Here is a 24342-nt window from a genome sequence, read left to right on the forward strand (position 1 = left end):
CGAAGTTTTAGTAATGTTTATTATAACCGTAAAGTAGCAAACATCTTCTTTTGCCATGTTCATTTTGCCAAGAACGTGGCTTATGTATTCCACTTCTGTAAACCACATTTTTTTTTGTTTTTGTTGCAAAATATTTTCAAATGAAAGAAACCAAAAATTAACTACAGATGGTTGGTTTAATTAGCAAAATTTATCGAAAACTCTTACTACTCATGAAGGAAGCGCATCACATTTAAAATATTTTGAGAAGTGGATATTTAAGTAGTATTCTATTTTTTTAATACAATATTAAGGCAACCTTCAAAACCTCCTGCAAAATTAAGAAATTTACTTAGCTCTTCCATACCTTGCCCACCCAGGGATTTACAAAATTCAATGCACCTGCAACTTACTTTACATAAGGGAAACAGGGCACACCATCCCAATAAGAAAAGATGAACACAAATACTGCATTAAATTCCTCCACTATAGTAAAACCGGCCAGTCAACCCATGCACTCCAAACATGTCATAGAATTGACTGGAAAGGCACCAAGTCCCTACACCACACCAAAACCCGGTTTGAAAGAAAGTTCAAAGAAGCCTGTGAAATGCTGTAACATCATCCAAATCTGAACAAGAATGATGAATTAATTATTCCAAGAATTTGGAGGACCAACCTTCAACTCATAGAGCACCCAGAACAACCCCTAAACAGAAGAAAACCTTAATATGAGAAGACTTTAAAAATTGTTCAATGTAGTTCCACTATATATTTTTTTTAATCATCTGTATATTAGTATGAAAAGGCTATGTTATTTTGTGAATTAATTTCTAATGTTTTTTTTTTAATTCTCACTAAAGGTCAAGCTAGGATAAATTATTAACAAGCATTTAGATTCATCTTACTTTTGTGTAGTTTAGTGTCATATAGCTTGTGTCCTGTACCTATGCTTGTTTTCCTGATGATGACCTTCATACAGAGGTTGAAACGGCAAACGTTACTTTCTTAATTATAAGTAATTATTCAAGGTATGTGTTGTGTCTCCATAAATTCTTCACTATGTATGCTGACCACTGTGTATCCTTAAAAGAAAGAATTCAAATCAAATTGTTCAGTCCATTGTTTAAAAACTAATGCCAAATATTTTTCTAATACTAGACTGCACCCTGACATAAGTCACACTGAACAAATAGCAATTAGTGCCAGGTTTGTCCAAACTAATTAAAACATATCTAAGATCTATTATTTAACAGAAAAGACTCTTTGGACTGTCAATGATCACAACAGAAGGTGATAACTGCAAGAAACTAGAAACAAGTGAAATTTTGGATGATTTGCCTCAAAAATCAAGAGAAATAAAATTTTAATCATTTAATTTTTTCGTACATTTCTTTTTTCATTAAAAATTAAATAATTCTTGTCATTGTGCAATTTTTCTAGTTTGTCTTCTAGTTATAATAGCTCATAGTTAATAATCAGTAACTTATATATCTGTTATTCTAGTCTATGTGCATTTTTTGTAGGTTTTGCAATTTTTGTTCTGTTGTTAATATATGTATTTTTCAAAGTACACAATTTTACATAAAAATATATGTGTTTTGAGTTTTTAACCTTCAAATTTTAACTACATTTCAAAAAAAAAAGTAAGAGGTGCTCAACTTGAAACTGCATCAGGGTACCATGACCCCTAAAGCTAGCAATGGTTCTGAGGTACAGAGCAAGAGAAAATAGACTGTTGAGACGGACGAAATAGACTATAATGTAGGACAGGGGTGTTCAACCCGTCAATCGCAAAGCGATTTTTGGTCGATCTCTTGTGTATTCCTCCTTACAAATTTAATTAAAATTGAAAACATAATATTTTATTTATCATTATTTTGTATTATTTTTAATTCGCTTTAAGTGTATTGCTATTGTTTATTTATTTTCCGTTAAAATTGTCAAATCAGTAATTTTCTTATAAGGCCGGGTAAATGAATTAATTTGGATCAGTGGAAGTCAAACAGCGAGCCGAGTGAATACGATTATAAGCAAAGCATAAAAACTTGATTGTAGCTTAAATATTAAATATTCCAAAGCACATTACATCGATTTTTTACTTAGGTTAAGTCCCATGTGAATATTGTAAAAAAATAAACTTTGTTTGTCTCAGTATAGTTTGTATTAGATATTTTGTAAATAACTCTTTTGAAGCTAACTGTATATATTGCTTTAATAAGAATATGTTAGTGTTAAAAAAAGGCAATGTTTTTGTTGCCGAAGCTGTACATGGCGGCATTAGGAAGATTATTATTGAAACTTGTATGAGAAAGGCTTGCAGACTCTAAATGTAAACATCTCCAAAGTCAGTCAGAAACAGTTCAAACAACTTTCTGATGGCCAGCAACTTACAATCAAAAGAAAGCAGAGGAGAACAAAAGGCCTGCCAAACTTGAAACTTAAGATGAAAGACTCATATACTGATTCTTTGGGGGTTGGCAAACTTCATGCGAGGTCTCAGAGGAGGCCTAATAAAAAGGGACTCAAACAAGCAGAAGAGGTCCCGGTTCCAGAATTGCTGTCAGAGAGGAGGCTGCGTGGTCCAGAGTCACCGTCGGAGAGACTGCCCGGATCCACGTTGCTTGAGAGGGGAGTTTCCTGCTTCCAGAAAGGAGCTTCTCGGTTCGAGACATCGCTAGAGAGAGACTACTTCTAGGCTGCAGACGAGGTTTCAAATTGCCGAAAGGAAGAGTTCCAATTGCCGGAGAAAAGTTTCCAGGCCAGATTAATGTCAGACATTCATCAGTGTATTGCGTTTTCATTACAATTTGATGAATCAAATGACTTCACTGATATTGCTCAGTTAATGGTATTTATTTGCATGGTATTTCAAGATTATTCAAGTAAAGAACTTTTGAAAATGATACCATTATTGGGAAGGACTAGGGGAGAAGACATTTTTTCAGCATTTGATGAATTTGTGAAACAACACAAACTTCTGCTTTTTAAACTTGTGTCTATTACTACTGATGGTGCTCCTGCAATGATAGGTAATAAATCAGGCTTCATTTCATTATATAAAAATGATGACAAATATCCAGATTATTTAACGTGCCACTGTATTATTCCCCAACAAGTACTGTGTAGTAAAAGATTAAACACAAAAGATGTTTTGGATATTACATTTAAAATTGTAAATTCTGTTCGAGGAAAAGCCCTGCAATGGCGGTTATTTAAATTACAGGCAGATGATGATAGGGAACCTCTGTTGTACAATAATGTTTGCTGGCTGAGCAGAAGTCAATTTTTAAAAAGATTTCTTGAATTAATTAACAATATAAAAAATTTTCTTGATAAAAAAGGAGATATTTATCCACAATTGAATGATAAAAGATGGTTGTTACACTTATCATTTTTAGTAGATTTCTGTACGAAATTAAGCAATTTAAATTTAAAGTTACAAGGTAGAGATAAAAATTTAATTGACATGTTAAGTTCAATAAAAACTTTCCAACAATACTTACTTTTATTAAAGAAAAATATAAATAACCGCGAATTTAGACATCTCCCATATTTATTAAAATTTTTTGAACAAAATCAAGAAATGCTTCGCTATGATTTAAAAGAATTTATTTGTGAAATAGAATTAGTTGAGGAAGAAGTAAATTCAACATTTAAAGATTTTAATAAAATTGAAATGATTATATCTTTTATCAATAATCCATTTCAAGAAAACTTGAACATCACAGAAATTTCAAATAAAATTAGTGGGCTGTTTGATATAAACCAAGCTGAAGTAGAACTTGAGATAATAAACATTCAGAATAGTTTACATTTAAAATCAATAAACAATGAAGGTATTTGGAAGTATGCACATGAAGAATTCCCAATGTTAACTGATATTGCGCGAAAAATTCTGTCATGTTTTGGATCGACATACTTGTCAGAATCTGCTTTTTCAAATATGACCGTCATAAAAAATCAATTAAGAAACCAAATTACAAATGATCATTTGGATGATTGTCTGCGATTGGCCACTTCTTCATATCAACTTGACTATGAAAATATTGCAAGGTCCAAACAATGCCAAATTTCACATTAACTTTTTTTTTTTTTTTTTTTAAACAACCAGCATTTCCTGTAACTTGTGAGTTTGTAATCAATCTGTTGTTTTTTCTAACTTTGGTTGTAGAGAAATAAATATTTTATTCCAATATATTTGTTTTGTTTTTTTGTTGTATTAAAATAATTAAAAGTAATAAATAAATTTTTAAATACAAATAAAGTTTTTAGTTGTGTATTTTTTTTTAGTTGTTTATTTGTGCGTAATCAGATATCAGGTTGGGGGAATGTGATCTATATAAGAGAGTAGATCGTCGAATAACTTTTCAGAGAAAAGTAACTCGTGTAGTAAAAAAGATTGAACACCACTGATCTAGGGGATATCAGAGAGAATGTGGATGGCATGCACTGGCAAATTAGCACAATGAGGATAGGTCAAGTAATTATTATGGGGGATTTCAACTATAGGGATATAGACTGGGAGGAGGAGACTGATCACAGGTAAGAAGGAAATGGAATTTATATTATAGCTCATATGAGAGATAATTACCTGAGACAGCATGTAATGGAGAGGATGTGAAGTCCTAGATCTGGTCATAGCATCAGAGAACTTAGCAGTAACCATTCTTCTTCTTCTTCTTTGGCACTACAGCCCCATATAGTCATGATGGCCTCCCATTTTTGGGGTTCATAACTCACTACAAGGTGGGGTTGTTACTCCCCATGCTCAACCATGTGTAATTGTCTGTGAAGCGTTGTGTTCTTAAGACCAGTTTGCCTGCTTTGCGAGAGGAAAAACTCCAGATAAACTTGGGAGAAAAAACCCTGCAATCCACGCCCAAGACCGGCTAACTTGGCTATGTCTGAGAAAGATCCTTAACTCCTCATGTCAGCGACGAGAATCGAACGCAGGACACTACTTTCCCAGGCATATGGTTGCGGAGCACGTAACCACTCGGCTAACTGAGTGGACAACCATTCTAGGTATGATTTAGGGAAAGAGAGATTGCAAGAGATGCAGAATTTTCTGTTAAGAAGGAATATATGGGGAATGACAAAGCAGGTGATTATGACAAACTGAGGAGTCAGCTTTCAGCAGCAATCTGACATAAGAATTTGGAGGAGAAAGATGTTGGTGGGAATTGGGAGGTGGTCCAGGAGTGTTTGATGAAAACAGCATCAGAATGTATACCCACAGTCAGAAGGATAAATCAGATAGAGAAGAGCACCATTAAGCAGGAATTGAAGACAAAGAAAAAGTTGTAGATGGAATGTAAGTAAAAATGTGATCAATATGTTCATGAGCAGTACAAAGTACAGTAAGGAAAGCCAAAGCTAATCATGAAAAAAGTCTAGCTGATGAGACCAAAAGAAATCCTAAAGAGTCCTGCTGTTATGTGGCAAGTAAAAGGAGGAATGACTATGGAAAGATGACTTTAAAAAGTGTAGATGGTGGAGAAGTAACTGAAGCAAAGCCAATAGTTGAATTACTTAGTGATCATTTTGCAAGACTGTACCATCTAGGTGGTGAAGTTGTGATGCCAAATGTAACGTTAACTGTTAGAACCTCTGTTCTCCCATCTCAAAGTGAGCATGGCGGCTGTGGGATTAGATGTTGTATTGGCTCATGTATTATGGGAGTGTGTAAGAGAATTATCAGCTCTCTGATCAAATTCAATTTAAGCCTCAGTACTGGGAAGGTGTCAATGGAATAGAAAGAGGAAAAAACAGTCCCACTGCATAAAGGAAGCTCCAAGACAGAAGTGGCAAATTATAGGCCAATTAGTATCTATCTCAAGAACGGTGGTTAAGATTTTAGAGAAACTGGTAAAAGACAGAATTCAAGACTCAATGCATAGGAATACGAGGCATAAGGAGCAACATGGTTCTGTGAAGGGTAGGTATTAGAAACCTGCTTACTTTATATAATAAAGTGACAATGGAGTTGGATAAGGGAAATGGCTATTCAGTAATACTGATGGACTTTGCAAAAGCATCTGACAAGATTCCACATAACTTTGTTACATAAAGTAGATGGTAAATTCATTTCCTACATAAAGACATTTATAAACATCCATGCTCATAGTAGGATTCAAACACACAGTCTATTGATTAAGGAGTGGATATGCTTTCCACTGAGCCAACCAGGCCAATGAAATTAATACTATATTTCATCCACTGGCTCACTGTTCTTAAAAAATGTTTGAAATCACAATGTTATGTGGACTAGTGATCCATTGCTAGGAAAGCAAAATATGCAGACCAGCAATCTTTCACTACTAATGCTTTCACATAAATGCCATGGTAAGTCTAAGGTTACAATCCCCAATTCTGATCATAACAAGTTTTAAGGTTTTTCTGTACTAATCTGTAGTATAAGTCTAGATTTGTATTTTATCCAATTAAGAAAGATATGAATTGCAAGTGGCTAAACCTCCTTTCACTGCATACTGAAAGTTAGCATTCCTCTAAAAATAATTAACCTTTTGAAAACAAGAAATATAAAAAAAATTTGTTTGCAATTATTAATTTTCTGAATATTATTACCATTTCTTTCTGTAAAACTAGCTTTCACAAAAGTCTTGCTATCTTCTGTTCTAGGGCTTGGATATTTTGGTACCTCACTTTGTGAATGATCATGGGTGATGACTGAAAATGTACCTGTAGTAGGAGGCAACTGAGAAACTCCTGTTTGGGTCATTTTTGGTAAAGTCTGGTTCTGCAAGTATCTGCTATCACTCTGGATCCTATACTGGTCAGATTCTAGAAAAATAAAATAAAGATGATCATCAAATTCTTTTCATATGCAAGGTCAATCAAAATTTAAAAGGTTATGATTCATGAACAAGCACTGGTTTATATGAAATTTCTCATTCAAGCATATGAAGGCGAGAGCTAAACATCCAGTTTCAAATGAAGACAGTGAAGTTTTTATTTTTCTTCTACAAAATCCTTTTGTAGAAGAATTTTGCTAGTGAAGATCCACTAGCAAAAAAAGGCATGTATTTACAGATAAATATGATTATTACATATATTATTATTTTATTATTATTATATTATATATTATTATTATATATACCGTATTTGCCTGAATATAATACGCACTTTTTTTCTTTGAAAAAGTGTGAAAAACAGGATGTGTCTTATATGCCAATACTCAGTCTTTGATTACTTTCATTTCTGGAAATTTTCTCTGTTCCGAGTTACGTGATTTCTTTCTTGCTTCCTTGCAGTGTATGAGAGCATGCCAGTTACTGGAATACATTCTAGTATTCCAGTCATGGATAGATAACATTTGGTCTAGGCGCTCTGGCAGACTGTTGAAGAAGCCTGCCCTGCTAGTATGGGATCAATTTCGTTCTCACAGAACAGAAGATGTCAAAAATAAACTCAAGGAATTGAAAACTCATTTGGCTGTAATTCCAGGAGGTCTAATTAGTCAGCTTCAACCTTTAGATGTCTGTATTAATAAACTACTTAAGGGATTTATGAAGGAGAAGTGGAACACTGTATCCAGAAGACTGCTGAATGCAGTCTTCAGATTTTGAGGTTAGGCCATCAGGAAGAGGCCTAGCATTTCGCAAATATGTGAGTGGGTCAAAGCTTCATGGGGTGCTGTGAAAACTGAGACAGTGGTTAAATCATTTAAGAAGTGTGTCATTAGTAATGCACTGGATGGTACAGAGGACAATTTGTTGTATGAGGACTCAGATTCTGATTTAGAAGAGGTTTCAAGTGTTTCTTATTTAGCTCTGGAGATGAATGTCTGGGTTTTAACGAAGAAGATTAAAAGGTGGGTACTCGTTCCTAGTTAGATTAGGGTATTTATTGAAAGTAGACCTACTTATTACTTTATATTTGAAATGCTGTAAATTCATTATAATATTCAGTGATAGTTTTTTTCCTAAAAAATGTGTACAAAAAAGGGGGGTGCATCTTATAGGCCGGTGCATCTTATATGGTGGCAAACAGGAAGGATAGCCCCCCCCCAGCACCCAACCCCCTGAGTTCCGGATTGGTTGACCGGTTCTCCTTGAATTCTGATGACTCAAATTTTGAAGACTTGAATGGGGGTTCTCTCCCCCAGGCGCCTAGGATAGCCCCTGAGTGTCGAGTCTTCGAAAGATGGGTTCTTCCCCCTGGCTCCCCCCCGAATTCTAGACTGGTAGGCCAGTTCTCCTTGAATTCTGATGACTCAAATTTTGAAGCCTCGAAAGGAAGGTTCCCCCCCGTGCATACAGCACCCAACCCCAAGTTCCGGACTGGAAGGTGGGTTCTTGAATTCTGATGACTCAAAAGGGGGTTCTACCTCCTGGCACCCAACCCCCTGAATTCTGGACTGATAGGCTGGTTCTCCTTGAATTCCGATGACTTGAATTTCACTTCTCTCATTGATGATAAATTATTTAAATTAAGTAAAAATTTATAGTATTTTATAAATTTTATTCAGTTAAAAATAACTCATATTTTTGTTTACATTAACATATAAATTCAAATAAAATAGTGTGAGTTCTATTGTTGATTTTTTTTTTTAGCTGTAAGATTAAAAACTTAAGTTTACAAGAGGAAAAACTCTACCTTGCCTGTGCCAAAGACAGACTATCCTAGAAACTAGCTGAAGAAAGATCTAGAAAAGGTTATTCTAGTTTGCAATACAACTGAACCTATAATGGTTTTCTTGGGTAGTTCTAGTCCTGTAGAAGTAAATGCCATTTCCACATGCTACACATGTACAATTATTATTGAATTAACCTCAGTTATTCTCTAATTTAAATGACATTTACAAAGAAATATACTTTATTATTTTGATAAGGGGGTACTTGGTAATAATGAAAATTTAAGAAGGGGTATGTGGATATCTGAAGTTTGAGAAACACTGCCTTAGAAGAATGAAATGTTACACATGACAACATCAAAATGCTGACAAGTGATAGACTAATTTAGAAAACCAAATAGAGAAATTTGAATGCTTATTATTTTTATTAAATAATAAGCATTCATAGAAGAAGTAAAACATTCATATGAACAGGAGTAAACCATTCATATGAACAAGAGCTCAGGAGTTTTCAATAGTAAAAAAAAAACAACAACAAGAAGACACATACCTATGTTTATTCAAGAACTTTCATGTTTTATTATATGTTCTCAAGAATATCACCCAAAGACTACTGAAAATTCCAGAGTCAATTAAAAAAAAATTAAAACAGCCATAGTTCCGTAAACCATTCAATTTAGAACCTATGTTTACATGAAGTTTTTCACCCAAAAGGAGCTCTGTTAAATGTTCCTGAAATTGTGCCCATTCTTCTCTGACTTACTTTGTATTGCCATTCTAGATTTTTTTCCCCTTTTAGGAGTTAAGTATCTCCTTAAATGCACAAGTATATGTCATTACGCAAGGTATAAATATGCCTTGCATTTATTGCAGTCAAACAATTTATTTTTAACATTATCAACTATATGTCAATATATAATCAACTCATTATTTTGCTAAAGCCAGCAGAATGGTTAGCATTTTAGCACTCTTGACAGATTCCAAGCTAAGCACCTTTTATTTCAGCACTTGGCCAGAGGGTACAGAACAACATCATTCCTAAAAGTTGAGTAAAGGGATGGTTAGTAAAGGGTGCAAGGACTAGATTTTTCACTTGGTGAGTTGTAAATGAATGGAATGGGTTGCTGCAGTCAGCTGTGAGCTCTATGTCTGTAATGGATTCAAGGAGAGGTTTGATAGATTGTGTGGATAATTTGTGTCTCCCATGATGAGTCTTCAGATGCCATGGAGGTGCCCATACAATAATAATGTGAAAATTTCAATAATTGGTAAAATATCCTTCCACTTGCACCCATTTGACACAAGTGCCCTTAGTGATTACCCTAATGGCAAGTGTTCCTATGCCTCTGGCTAAAGCAACCATCGTGTAGTGAACTCAATACAGTTAACTACTGAAAAGTACTAGCCAAAGAAATTTGAAGTCAGCTTAGACGTTTTGTGTATCAAACTTATTTTGATATCATGAAAATATATATAAATTTAAATAAAGTTTAAATGGACTTGCCACTAAAAAAAAATAAAAAAAAATTGAAATAGACAGCAATTTCTTTGGAACTAGACAAAACTTCTTCATTCCAGCAAGTTCAAATTTGATTGTCTTTTCCTTGAAACATGTGAAATGATATGAAATCATCCACACCTCAAACCAGTCAGACTGAATGCCAATATCCAAGATTTGGGAAGCAATCACTACTAATTGTTGATAAGTTCTTTTTTATTATTATTATTTTTTTATCTACACAACTTTCTACAATTATTACTTTGAACTTTAATAGTGTAATATCATATACTTCAGCTGCAAATGAGATACAAGCTAATATATGCACCCACATACCATTGGATGAAATCTACTGGATAAAATTCTATATAATTTTTTGTTACATATCTAAGCCATGAAAGTTATTTAAATAAGATAGCAATTCAATTTTTTAAATTAAAAGTTTACATACAAAATTGAAATAAAATCTATCATTATTCCAACTTGCCTATCATGCACTTTTAAAGCTGAAGTTCTGCTCAGTTGTTACAGAAGTGGAGAGTATCATTTAAGCCAATTTTTCAAGTAACTGAAGTGTTAGTGTTCATCATGATTCTTTCATAAAGAATACTGGAGACTATGTTAATCCAGTGATACCTGTGCACATAAAATTTTTGATTATGTTGTAATACTGTAGCAGTAAATAGCAAGTAAGGCTTAGTCAGTAAAGTTTGATTAGATAAATGTAAAACTGTTAGTCCATTCTTGTATGTTGTATAGTACGCCTACAGATTCAAGACCTTTCGACACTTCTGCACATGTCAACAGAAGGAGAATCCATTCCAACATTAATTCCAACTAGGGTAATCAATCCATATTGTGGGATGAGTTGTTTATTATTACACGGCAGAAAATTAACTTCTCTTTTATGATCATTGTAGTTAACTATGGTGCTTGTATAACAGTTGGAAAATTTTACTTATAAAGCACGTGATTTCACGTGTTGGCAACCAATTCGTACGTCCTTCATTTCTTTCTCCCCTTCAGCATGAATTGACTTCTTGGCACAAAGCCAAGCGAAGATCTCTAAAGTGTGGGCATACTATAAGCAGAAACATGAGGACTCAGATGCAAACCCTAATTTTTTTTCTTTGCATTCCTTATAGTCAGCTCTTAAAACAGGCAACTTTGCTATAGGGAATTCACTTGATAAGCTAAAAAAAAGTCCCACTAAAGTCCAATAAACATCATTGTTAAGTAAAAGGAATTCATTATGCAAACTTGCCACAATATAATAAAATAAAATAAAAATAAATTCATTGGTCCTTATAAGTTTGTTACAGTGAAAGTTGAATGGTATATGGTCTTCTGCTAGTCATGAAATTTTGAAACTTAATTGACCCTTTCTTTTCAGTCATTTAAATTAGAGAATAACTGAGGTTAATTCAATAATAATTGTACATGTGTAGCCTGGGGAAATGGCATTTACTTCTACAGGACTAGAACTATCCAATAAAACCATTATAGGTTCAGTTGTATTGCAAACTAGAATAACCTTTTCTAGGTCTTTCTTCAGCTAGTTTCTAGGATAGTCTATCTTTGGCACAGGCAAGGTAGAGTTTTTCCTCTTGTAAACTTAAGTTTTTAATCTTACAGCTAAAAAAAAAAAAATCAACAATAAAACTCACACTATTTCAGACAATATATACATATTAGGATTTACATGCAGGAAATGATGGCTGTGGGATAGAGATCAGTTGCCCACTGATCTTCAAAAAGTTGGGTTGGTTAGGAGTACGGAAGTTCTGTCTACTCCCTTTAGGAATAGGAAGCATACTTTTTAAATTAGTAAATAAACTTCACTTAAAATAAAAAAAATTAAAACTTACAAGAGCTGTACCATAAAAATACACATGTATAAAACTGTGTTTATGTATAAACAAATATTCTTATTGAAAAACTAGTGTGTATGCAATATATGAAATTTTACAATCACTAAATGATTAAATTTACCTAATTTATCCCCTTCAACAATAATATTAACTCTATTAGCAATTTTAGTTTTTGTGAAAGTGGTGAGAGGTCCCCAAATATCTTTGACTTCTGATAAGAGACTACTAGTATCTTCAGCCAATGTTCTAACTTGAGCCTTTAGCTTTTGATAATTTGGAACAGACATACTTATCACTTCATATTCTGCCTAAAACAGAATGAGAGAATTAAATTATGACAAAAATTAAGTTTATTATGTTTTAATAAAAAAAAAACATTAAAATAGTTTTAAAAAACTGAGAGTTAAGGTAAACAAGAGATCTGGTAAATAAACTATCCCTGTCTTCCATCTCTTCCCAGACAATCCTTGATGAATTTGCTTGAAGCCTTCACTAAAGACTATAGTTCAAATCAAACTGGGATACACACACATGTATATAAAACTCTTTTCTGTAAGTTGGAATTGATGCAGATTGTCCTCACAAAATAACAACGATAATAACTCTGAATAAGATAAATATCCAAAGATGCATATGAAAATATTAGCTTACTTTGCCGGTCTGGTGACTTTTTAGTGTTTGTCCAATCAGCAGATTGAATTTAAATCCCATTACAGGCATGGATGCCTATTAATGTCTTTAGGGAGATGTCTGCTAAGACTATAAGGAATATGGAGAATTGATTGCACCTTTCTAGCAAATGTCTAATCCTTATCTTCCCATGGTTTGCTGTTATAATATATCAGTTTAGATACTGAATGAATGAATGAGGATGGACTAACAAATACAAAATTATGTATTTCATCCTCTCGACCTCTACCTCACAATGTACTTCCTCAAAAGCACTGCTACTATTACCCTCCTCTCATCTTCATCATGATTCTTCTGCTGTCATCAACAACACTCACTTTCCCTTTCTGCCCTTCTATTTCCACAAAACTGACATTGGCAAGGATTTCACAGGAGATAAGTTACTGCTGTTTATTGACGATGCAATGATAGATAATCGGGAATGTGATTGACATGCAGTACTTGCAGAATGATTTGAATATGCTGGAATTGTAGGTATCTGTAATGGTTTGCAATTTTAATTTAGTAAATGTAACATTAATTACCTTGCTGTGGTGAGATATCCTTTATCACATTATATTGGTGGGATTACGCTAGAAGAAACGATCATACTAAGGATCTTGTAGGTTTAGTAGATAGACAATTAAAGTTCAAGGGACACATAGCAAAGATTAAATATTAGAATAGGGAAGTCATGTTGGCTCTTTACAAGGCAAAACAAGCCTATGTAGCTCAGTGGAAGTGGCATGTGCTTCCATGACGCTAGGCTGCCCGAAGAAAGAGTGTCATAAGTTCAATTCTAGTCGCTGACTAGAAGAACTTTTTCTAAGCCTTTTTTCATCCAGTTCTTGAGTTAGTTGATCTCTATCACAAGCAAGCAGGTTTTTTTCTCCCAGAAACTCAGAAGAAAATCAACTGCAGAACCCACACTATTTCAGACAGTAAGGATTGTTTTAGGATTAGGGACCATGAGATGGCAGCACATGTCATCTGCATCTGTTCACCAGATGCCATGTATAATTAATGATAGTCTTGGACCAGCTAACTCTGATTGCCTACCGGTCGAGATTGAACTGTCCCCTCAGTTCCCAAAAGTTAAGATACAGCTAAAACAGCCTCACTTACTCCCTGTAGGGGAATCAAAGGCATTAATGGATTTTATAGCAGACAAGGCAAAATGACTTCCTTGATATGACCTTGCCTGGACTATTACAGGGTGTTCAGGATAAATTTGACATATTTATAATTAATTATATTTTTCCGTAAGTTACATGTATTAACACACACTTCTCTTCATTTAAAAGTTTGGACCCTTCTTCATTCATATACAAGATGTCAGAAAGGATGGATAGCTGGAACCCACCTGAATCATGGAAGAGAATAACTTGTATCATGATGATTCGTGCCCGCCATCAAAATAAGGATATTACGACTGCTGCCCAATGCTCCCTGAATACAGTAAAAACAATCAGGCATGAACTAGAGACTTGCAATGGTGACTACGAGGATGTAGCAAGAAGAAAGATCCCTAGCAGACGATCTGATTGCGTTCGTACAGCAGAATTCCTCGCAAATCTGCAGGAACAGGTGTTGAAGAACCCTGGCATTGGAATTCGGGCTTTGTTCGTGGAGTTGCTAACTGTAGTCAAGCCCTGGATAACAAGGGTAGCCAATGGTAGGCCGTATGTATGGCAGCAGGATTCGGCCCCTTGCCACACCTCTGGGAAAAGTCAAAAATGGTTGTCTGAAAATTTCTACGACTTCACCAGTCAAAATGTTTGGCCTCCAAACTCCCCAGACCTTAACCCCATGGATTATTTTGTATGGGGCGCAGTTGAAAAAGACACCAATCGCACTTCCAGTAATACAAAAGCCCAGTTAATGGATAAAATTAAAACAGTTTTTGCGGCCCTTCCCAGGGAGACTGTAGCATCAGCTTGTTCGAAGCAGAATTGAAGCTGTGATCGATGCTAATGGTGGTTATTTTGAGTAAATCTTGTTGATAGTATTGTAATTAACTCTGCCTGTAATGTTTTTTTGTCAATTCATTAAATTTAATAGATACAAAGAAGATTTTCTTTTTCCTTACGAAACTGTCAATATCCCGAACACCCTGTATGTGCAGATCTAGTTCCCTGGTTTCTGAGGTGATGAAGATACAATGAAGAGAGCACAAAAAAAATCTTTTAAAGAATAATAAATGTAGATTATGAGGATCGATTGTGAATGTGTGGAGTGCAGACATTAGCAAACAGGATAAAAAAGGAGTGATATGACTGAGACCTGAAAAATTCTCTAAGATTCATATATATATATATATATATATAGGATGCCAGTAGGTGGAATTTTTCTCTTTATGAAGGATGGCAACTAGATGGCATCCATGGAAGTTGAGAAGGAATATAGTCAAAGGGTGAGAGAGCAAGAATTTTCTCCAATAGAGGAGCAATGTGTGTGTGTGTAACTGGATTGATTTGCTTTTGGAGGGTAGCAAGTACAGATAGTGTGAGTGAATTCAAGAAAGGTATGACAGCTAGTGGTGATGAAATGTGTCCTTCATGACTCTTCAGCAGTCACTCTGGTAATAATAATAATAATAGTATATTGATGAAATCTTTTTCATATAGCATGAACTAAGGAATAATGTTGTGAGTTGGCTTTCTATTTAAACAGTACACATTCCAAAATCCTTTTCATTCTTGAAATAAAAGATAGCAGAAATTCTTCCTCTATCTCAAGCCAAAATAAACAATATACAATGCACAGCAAAAATAAACACGTGAAATACCTACATGCAACATCATGCTACTATCCATGCTAACTCAAAAGCATAGTATACTCAGTGTCTTTAAGGAACAGAGAATATGTAACATCATGTGAAGATGAGGGGAAAAAAAAACAACTATTCAAATTCTATAAATTTGAATACATAAAGATTATTTTTATTAAAAATGATTACAATATAAAAGTTGATAACATACTACATTAAGGCAGATACTCAACATTCAAGAAAATTGCAACTATATTCTAGAGGTACTATCATCTGAGTTATATATAAACATGACTAACAGAATAGCTAAGATTTGAAAACAACATAAAGTGAAAGTTGCTTTCATTCCACTATACATCGTTACTATACTATCCGAAGCCATTATATTCAGCATTTAAGGAATCAGGTGGAATGGCAAGGTGTATTGGAAGTTGTTACATAATTCAGGAGCTACTTGGGAGTAATTCATACAGATGACCATGTTAAAGATCTACAAAAATAAATAAATAAAAAAGAGGGAGTGCATAAATCAGCCTCAGCTTTCTACACATTTAGAAAGAAATATAGTATACTATAAACATAATAGCAGGCTTGGTTGACTGAGTGGATAGCATCTCTGCTCTCCAGTTTTCAAGCTGTGGGTTTGATTCCTGCTGTGCATCTGATGATTGTGAATGTCTTTATGGTAGGTGAATCAGTTGCCTGGTGTGAGACCACTACTTTGCTTATTGAGATTGAAGTAGCTTAAAAAATTTCTTGTTTGACTTCTAGAGCTGCATATTTAAGTTATCTAAGCCTTAGTCAACCACAGTACTCTATTCTATAGAGTTATGACAAAAACTAAAACCATGTTTAGTCCCTCCCCCAGATACATACATTATCAAAAATTCATAAACCCAATAACCCTCTCTGTCCCATAGTAGATGCTACTGATTCCCTCTCTTTTGAGTTAGCCAAATCCTTAACCCTATTTACAGGTAAATTTTCATCTTATATTAAAAATTCCATTCATGTCACATCTTCAATACAAAATTTAATTTTAGAAAATAAAGATATCATAGTAAGCTTTGATGTCACCTCTCTTTTTTTTTTATCAATATCTCTCTTTCTGACACTAAATTTACTACCCCCCCCTCGTAATATCATTGATCTCGTTAACTTTACACATTCATTCTGACTACTTTACTTGGAAAGATAGTATTTATAAACAGATTGAGGACACAGTCTTGGGCTCTCCCCTCTCTCCCTCATATAGTCGATTATTATATGGAGTATTCTGAAAAACATGCTCATGATACTGCTATTCTAAAACCTTCCATCTGGCTAAGGTGCTTTGATGTGTGTTCTCTATTTGGCCACATAACTCAAACACATTAGACTTCTTTCTCCTCCATTTCAATAGACAGCACCCCAGAATCCAGCTCACTACAGATAAAGAAAATAATAATAATAGCCTGCCTTTTCTAGATACTTTGTCACGTCTTCCCAATGGCACCCTTTCTTTCTCTGTTTACAGAAAAATCACATACACAGAACAGGTAGATACATATACACTTTCCCATCATCCCCCCCCCCCTCAACAATATAGTGTTAGCAAAACTCTTGTTAACAGAGCCTCCAATTTCTGTTCTACTTAGGATGAACTTACTGCTGAACTCTGCTTTATTTGCCAGATCTTTTGTCCAGTGGCTACAATGCCAAAAAATCAACAAATTAATTGTTCCTCTCATCTTCTCTGCTCTCAACATACTGACTATAGTAATGCTATCATTGCTTCTTACATCTGGGGCACCTCAGAAAAAATATCCAGAACTCTAAAAAAATACAAGTTCTGCATTTCATTCAAACTTCATTTGAAGCTGGATGCCATGGATCTTCTACCTCCTCTCTCTCTCTGTTCCAGGTATTTACAGGGTTTCTTGTTCTTGCAACTTATCATATTATGGTCAAACTGGGATATCTGCAAACATCTGGCTAGAAGAACATAAAAAATACATCTGCTGCCTTAAGTATGGTCAGTCAGGTGTAGCAGACCATGTCTTGGATACCTTGCACACAATCAAATGGAATAAAACTACTATGCCACAACACAACACCAAAACAGATTTTTTTAAAAAAAACAACCTAATCTTAATAAATATTATCAGATCGCGGTCAGTAGTCAGATCGGTTTGAAAGCACCAGTTCTCGTCTGATCACTGAAGTTAAGCAAACATGAGCCTAGTTAGTACTTGGGAGGGAAACCACCTGGGAACCCTGGATGCTACTGGCATTATTTATTTTGCCGGCCTGGTTGGCCGAGTGGTTAGCATATCCGCTCTCCAGCCAAAAGGCTGCGGGCTCGAATCCAAGCATGGGCATTGGACGTTTGTGATTGTCTGTGGAAGTACTAGTGGTGGGAATAGGCGGTAGATGGCGTTGATGTAATTGCAGTGAGTTGTAGTTGGTGGACTGAGTGGTCAAAACAGATGTAGAGTAGGTGTCCTCCCTCGATAAGTCTTTGGACTCCCTGGAGGTGTCACGTAATAATAATAATAATATGATTGTATTAAACTTCCCAAGATTTCGGAAACTAATTTTTAGGTCTCTCACCCAACAGCTAAGTACTAGTAATAATCAGTTGCATAAGGAATACAAAGAGCAAGAGATGAAGTTGACTTGCTTGGTAAGGATGCAAAAGTGCAGAATGAGTAGTAGTTATCCAATGAGACCAAAAAAAATTACAGGCAGTTCTTTCAGTTTGTGCTTAATAGAAGACAGAATGATCAGGAAAGGATAATATCAGCTGGTGAATATGGCAGAATGAGAATCAAATTATACAGCCAGGTCAAAGACACAGACATTTCAGCTGAACATTCTTTCAGCATCTATGTTGATATCCCATCAGCCCCTATTTCCAACTTCTTATTCAGTTTATGCAACAGCTTTAGTACTTCCTCATTCACCTTAGTTTCTTCATCCTATATCTAAACTGACATTGAGCTCCATACACCAGATTGATGGCTTTTAGCAAAATGAGCACTCATTAGTTGAAGAATCTCTTCTGCATCTGGCACCCACATATCTTCTATATTCAGTTAGTTATTCTTTCATATTCATTCTTTCTTTTACTTGTAGCATAATGATAGAATTCTTCTGAGTTATCTTTAGTTTACAGAGTCAGTTTATTTTCATATTTAGCTTCCCATACAATTTGTAACTCTATTGGCCTGTGCCTTATGGGACACATTCCGATACCATGTCATTTAAGTATTTTTAATGCCTCCCATGCACTCTCAATATCTTTCCCATTCTGCAACAATACCATGGAACCAAAGGTAGTATTCTCCTCAGTTGGTCATAATTTCATGCTTTGTAGTTAGGCATATAACCTTTCTGAATGGAATGTCTATATACTTCGCTACTTCCCCAGGTCGGTACAACATAATCACTGTAACCAACCAGAAGCAGAACAATCATATGTTTAACCTGAAATTCCCTTTAATACTATATTCAGGTCTAATACTCTTTGACCTCAAGTTCTTTTATGTCACAGGAAGTGTATCATAATGTTCAATATATTTAGCTTCATATTTCTCATGAGGTTTCGCCACCACTAATATTCAATGTTCAGATAATTAAAGTCAGCCAAGATGATTACTTGTCTATCCTATCAGGTTAATTTGGTAATGCATTTCATCATCACCACTAGAAAATGATCCACTGCATCTATAACAACATCCCACCATATATTGGATCTTTTTAAAAACTCCACTTCCTACCAGACAACTTCAAACTTACTGCTACATAAATGTCTAGCATTACAATCATAGCTTTCATTAGCATTTGATATCATTAACAGCATCCCATCCTCCCTTCCTATCCTAAAAATACTATTATCTAGAGGAGTAAGTACAATGCTGTATTGTACTTACTATCCTAAAAATATTGTATCCTTTACATTCAATTCCACTATATCTATCTCTGAGAGCCAGGTCTCACTAATGCTAACAATCTGAGGCCACATGTATTCACCAAGGCAACAAACTATATCCCTTTGTTTCTGATATTCCTGGCATTTGTGCACATCAGTGGTGTAGCTAGAGCTTTTGCTGCCCGGGGCAGTCCCTGAGTTTACCGCCCCTCTCAATACACACCAAAAATACTACAAAAAATCAAAACAACGTGTAGGGAAATAAATTAAAACACTATATTTATTTTTGAAGTAAAACTTTAATTTCAACATTCTAAAATGTTATTTTTCTTGCTTTTCTGTTAGCAAAATCGATGACATAGGCGAAGTCTATTTCATAGTAATTTAGGCAATTCTTAATCAGTTTTATTTAGAAAAACTCCTCTCACAACTAGCAATGCAATTGTGAGGAAAATTCGCAGTAGTATTACAATATTTGGAAATGAGTTCTCGAGACTGTATTTTAGAATTAACTGCAAAAGTTCAAAAAGGTTCAAAGTGCTGCCCAGGGCAGACCGCCCCCTCCACCATACCAATTTTACAATTTTGTGAGTATACAAAAAAAATACCAATTTTTTTGGTATATTCACTTCTGTAGCCTATATGATGCCGAAGAACTATCAGCGAATCCAAGTGTAAGTGTTGTACTACTGACGAAACCTCAAAAAAAGGTTGAAATCGGTCTGGGTAGTGACCACCTCTCCTCATAATGTAAAGCAGTATTACATCTCCTAGGAGCTGTGTTTTCATATTATGAGAAAATATCAAGGATAGTGAGGGATCTTGCTCCACCTTTGCTTCGAGTTGCTTTGGTGTTGTACTACTACCAAGTGGTCACTTATGCTTGGATTCGCCGATAATTCTTCAGCATGAAACTCATAGATTGTAGTTTTCGATCTTAGAGTTTCGCATACTGGCTGTAAAATAATAAGGGATTTTTATCCTCTTAATTTAATTAACTTCACCAGAAAATATAGCCATTTGGCTTTTCATATGGAAATTCCATTTAAGAAGGAGTATATGTGGAACTACAAGGCAAGTGATTATGATACACTCAGGAGGCAGCTTGAATAGGGCATAAAGATATGCAAAGGATGTTCATGGTGCAAAGGAGATACTCAAGGGTTATCTGGAGGAATCAATATCACACTGTATACCCAAGGTGAGGAGGATAACTCAGGTAGGCATTAGATGAATGAATAGTATCATTAAGCATGAGCCACAAAAAAAAAAAAAAAAAAAAAAAAAAAAAAAAAAAAAATATTGTGGAGAGTATATAAGGAGAAGGGTGACCAGCTAACTCATGAATAGTACAAGGATCAGGCAAGAAAGGTGACCAGCATGGTAAGGAAGGGGAAATCAGATTATAAGAAGAAATTAGCCGAGCAGGCAAGGAAATCCCAAAACGTTTTTGTCATAAATGGCAAGTAGGGAAGGATAACTTTAATAATTGCAGATGGTAGAGAAGTTACAGAAGCAGGCAAAATTGTTGAGCTACTCCATGACCACTTTGCACATATATATCATCCAAGCGAAGATATTAAAGCAGAGGTAACAGGGAACACTTACTGATGTAAGAACAGGGGTTGATGAATTGGAGGTACTTTGGAAATTGCATAAATTGAATGCAAATACAGGTGGGGGATTGGATGGAATATCAGCTCACGTATTAAGAGAATGCATAGGGGAACCAGCAATGACTTTGACTAGGCTGTTTAAGTCTCAGCTCAGGCAAAGTCTCAAGAGAATAATTCCTTTGCATAAAGGAGGATCTATGTCTGTGATAGCAAATTATAGATCAATCAGTATCTCAGGAGTGGTGGTAAAAGTACTGGAAAAGTTGGTCAAAAAGAGAGTTCAGGAATGGATGGATAAGAATATGATACTCTATGAGGGTCAGCATGACTCTGTGAAGAGTTGGTCATGCATTAGTAATCTACTAACTTTTTACAACAGAGTGACAGCTGAGTTGCATAAAGGGAACTTATCACTTATCCAGCCCTCACATGAGTGTGCCCTCAATTAACCCACAGTTGAATGAGTTAGTTTATCAATTGTCTCCTGGTACAGCACCATGTAATTGTACCTTCAACTGACCAACAAGCAAACTGCTCTTCCACTGTGGTTGGATACCTAATGGATTATTGCAATTGCAAAAATTGATAAAAATAATTATATAAAATTTTGTTATACATAAATTATATAACAAATTTGAGTTTCTCTAGTATCTCACAATAGTGATGATGGTAGAATAAATGCATAAACTTATTAAAATTTTAAACCATCACATAAAATTTCAGTTTATGCTTTATAAGAAACAAAGTCTATGTGCTAAAATATTACACACTACAACATCCAAGGTGCCTTGTATTCCCCATGACTGTATAATCCATCTGACTGGTACATGACATTTAAGAATGACAAGTAAGTCCATTTGAAAGTATGAATTATCAACTGCTGTCCTTTTTCCTTGAGGCTGAATATAAACAACTACATCACTGTTATTTGCACTAGACAAGAGTTCTATTACATGAATGACCCTAGAAAAGAAGAAGAAAATGTTTAATATAATGAAAGGCAAAAGTAGAAAATCATATTTTAAAAAAAAACATTTTCTTAATTGACAATAATTATTTTAACCTACAGAAACATAACAAAGTTGCAGGATACTGTATTTTCATGCATAATACAATGTACATTTAATTTTATACATATATATATATATGAAGCTGATGATATATAGTTGATAACTATCTTAACCTAAAATTAAAATTTTTTTTTTTTTTTGGATTATGAGAGAACAGGCTAAGAGAAATTCCAGAGAGCTCTTTTGCTATGTAGTGAGCAAAAGAAAGAATGATAACGAAGGATAACCTTAACGAACTGATGAAAGAAGAAACAGTTACATATTGAATGGTCACTATTGATATTATGATGAGTCTTTTGACTCATCATAGAAGCCCCCCTGCCAAACACATATACACACACATAGTTCATCATACCGTGCCTTAAATACATTCACTATTCCCACACTTAACATACTTTTAGAAAATGCATTCAAATCACCTACCACTCTGCATGCAAAAAACCTACTTCTCAACTCCTTGCTCACAGTCTCCTTACAATTTCCAGGGTTGGCTATTGTACCCTCTTCTATACCTCATCCACATTAATCTCATAATGATCCCTTACCAACTTATATGTCTCCAATCATATTCTTCCCTCCTGTCCACTAGACTCTGCAAATTTCATTTTCCTCATTCTTTCTTCATACAAAACATTCCAGATCTAAAATCATCTTAGCAATTGTCTCTGGATCCTTTCCAATATCTCTTCATTCTTTTGAAAACAAGGTGACCAAATCTGTACACAAATGTCTATATGCCTGATCAAAGTCCTATAGAGTGGAACCATAACTTCCTTACTTAAACACATCAGTATCCTCCTAATCATTGTCCTAATCCACTATGCTATCCTCACATTATCCTAATATTTGGCTGCATCTTGACTAATGTGTGCATATTTGGTCACCCCCAGGATCAGGAAGTGGTGGTGGGGGGGGGGGTATTCCAAGACAATTGACCAAGTTGGTGAGAGGTCTGTGGAATACTCCCAATGAGAATAGATTGAAGGTATATGGGTTGTCGAGTTTAGCTAACAAGCATTACATAAGCTGGAGCAAAATGGGAATGGATATGAAGCTGGATGGCATGAATACAGAGGTGGTTAATAGACAGACATCAGAGATTAGTATATGGTGAAGCAGAATTAAGGTGAACAATGATAACTAGTGGAGTGCTTCAGGGTCCATACCACGGAATCTACTCTTGAACTTCTATATATTAATGAACAGGGATTCAGATGTTTGCTGGCATTGCAAAACTAAGGAAGGCAATAGTTGATAAAGGTGACGTAGATATCCTGTAGGATCATTTATGTAAATCATCCTGTAGTGTGATTTACAGATGATTGGGATGAAAAGATTATATACTTTGTATCATACTGAGTACTGGATTGCAGGAAATTGATGAGGACAGGGATTTGGAGGTGGTGATGATGGTGGATAGAGACTTGAAGTTCAGAGGACATATTGCAAAAGTTGGAACAATAGCTTAAAGGATTACTTGAATACTGAAAAATACACTGACAAGTAAAACTGGGGAGATTATTATCCCTCTTTATAAGACTATGATTTCATTGTATCATGATTACTCTCCATAGATTAGGCCTGGGTTTCTTGGGAATCAAGAGATGGTGAAGAGGATTCAAAGATGAGTGACCAAGCTGGTGACAGGTCTGTGAAATGCTCCCTATGAGGATAGACTGAAGTGTGGGTTGCAGAGTTTAGTAGACAAGCAGAGGAGAGAGGATGTGATGAAAACATAAACAAAAAAGTTGTGTAAGAGTGTGGTTGATAGATTTTTCAGTGAGAGTGGTGAATGAGTAAAATGGATTGTCAGTAGTAGTTGTGAGTGCCCCAATGGTAAATGAGTTTAAGGAGAAGTATGATATGTATCGTGTGAATAATGGTAAAGATGGGATCTCCTGTGATGAGTCTTTGACTCCATGGAGATACTGCAAATAATAATAATAATAATTATCATCATTATTCTAAGGGAGAGTCCCTGTCACTATGGAGAGTTCACTCTTCTAGGTCATCCTATTTCTGGCTTTCCTCTTTAGTAGTTGATAATCTCTTACAATTAATCAAAACCTTCTCTAAGAATGTATATTTCATCCATCCTCTTCTACTTTTTCCTGGTATCTTCCCTTCTAAAATGTTTATAATCTATTTGTTATGTCTCCATATGTGTCGCAGGAATTTCATCTTTTTTTCTATGATTGTCTTCTTCGATACTTATTTCATGCAATATTTCATTGGTTTTTCTTTCTCTCCAATTTATTCCTAGCAATACTCTCTAGTAGTACATTTCAAATGCTTCAATTCTTTTCCTGTCTTCTGCTGTTATAATCCAAGTTCACAACCACATAAGAATATGCTAC

General features: G+C 34.9%; 1 protein-coding gene and 1 pseudogene across 1 annotated transcript in view; one reads left to right on the forward strand and one right to left on the reverse strand.

Moving 5' to 3' along the window:
- LOC150103852 (transforming growth factor beta receptor type 3-like) overlaps positions 1-24342 on the reverse strand; it is a 315988-nt gene that overhangs the window by 75172 nt on the left and 216474 nt on the right. The window contains exons 7-9 of the mRNA XM_090397076.1: positions 21686-21878; positions 12069-12255; positions 6571-6786 (exon numbers count right to left, since the gene is read on the reverse strand). Of these exons, the coding sequence (XP_090253202.1) occupies positions 6571-6786; positions 12069-12255; positions 21686-21878 (596 nt within the window). The remainder of the gene's footprint in view (positions 1-6570; positions 6787-12068; positions 12256-21685; positions 21879-24342) is intronic.
- Positions 17540-17658, forward strand: LOC150103853 (5S ribosomal RNA; annotated as a pseudogene).

The sequence above is a fragment of the Typopeltis vanoorti genome, chromosome 8 (genome assembly GCF_054136105.1).
Source record: "Typopeltis vanoorti isolate ZY-2024b chromosome 8, IOZ_Tvanoo_1.0, whole genome shotgun sequence".
In the NCBI taxonomy this organism is placed as follows: Eukaryota; Metazoa; Arthropoda; class Arachnida; order Uropygi; family Thelyphonidae; genus Typopeltis; species Typopeltis vanoorti.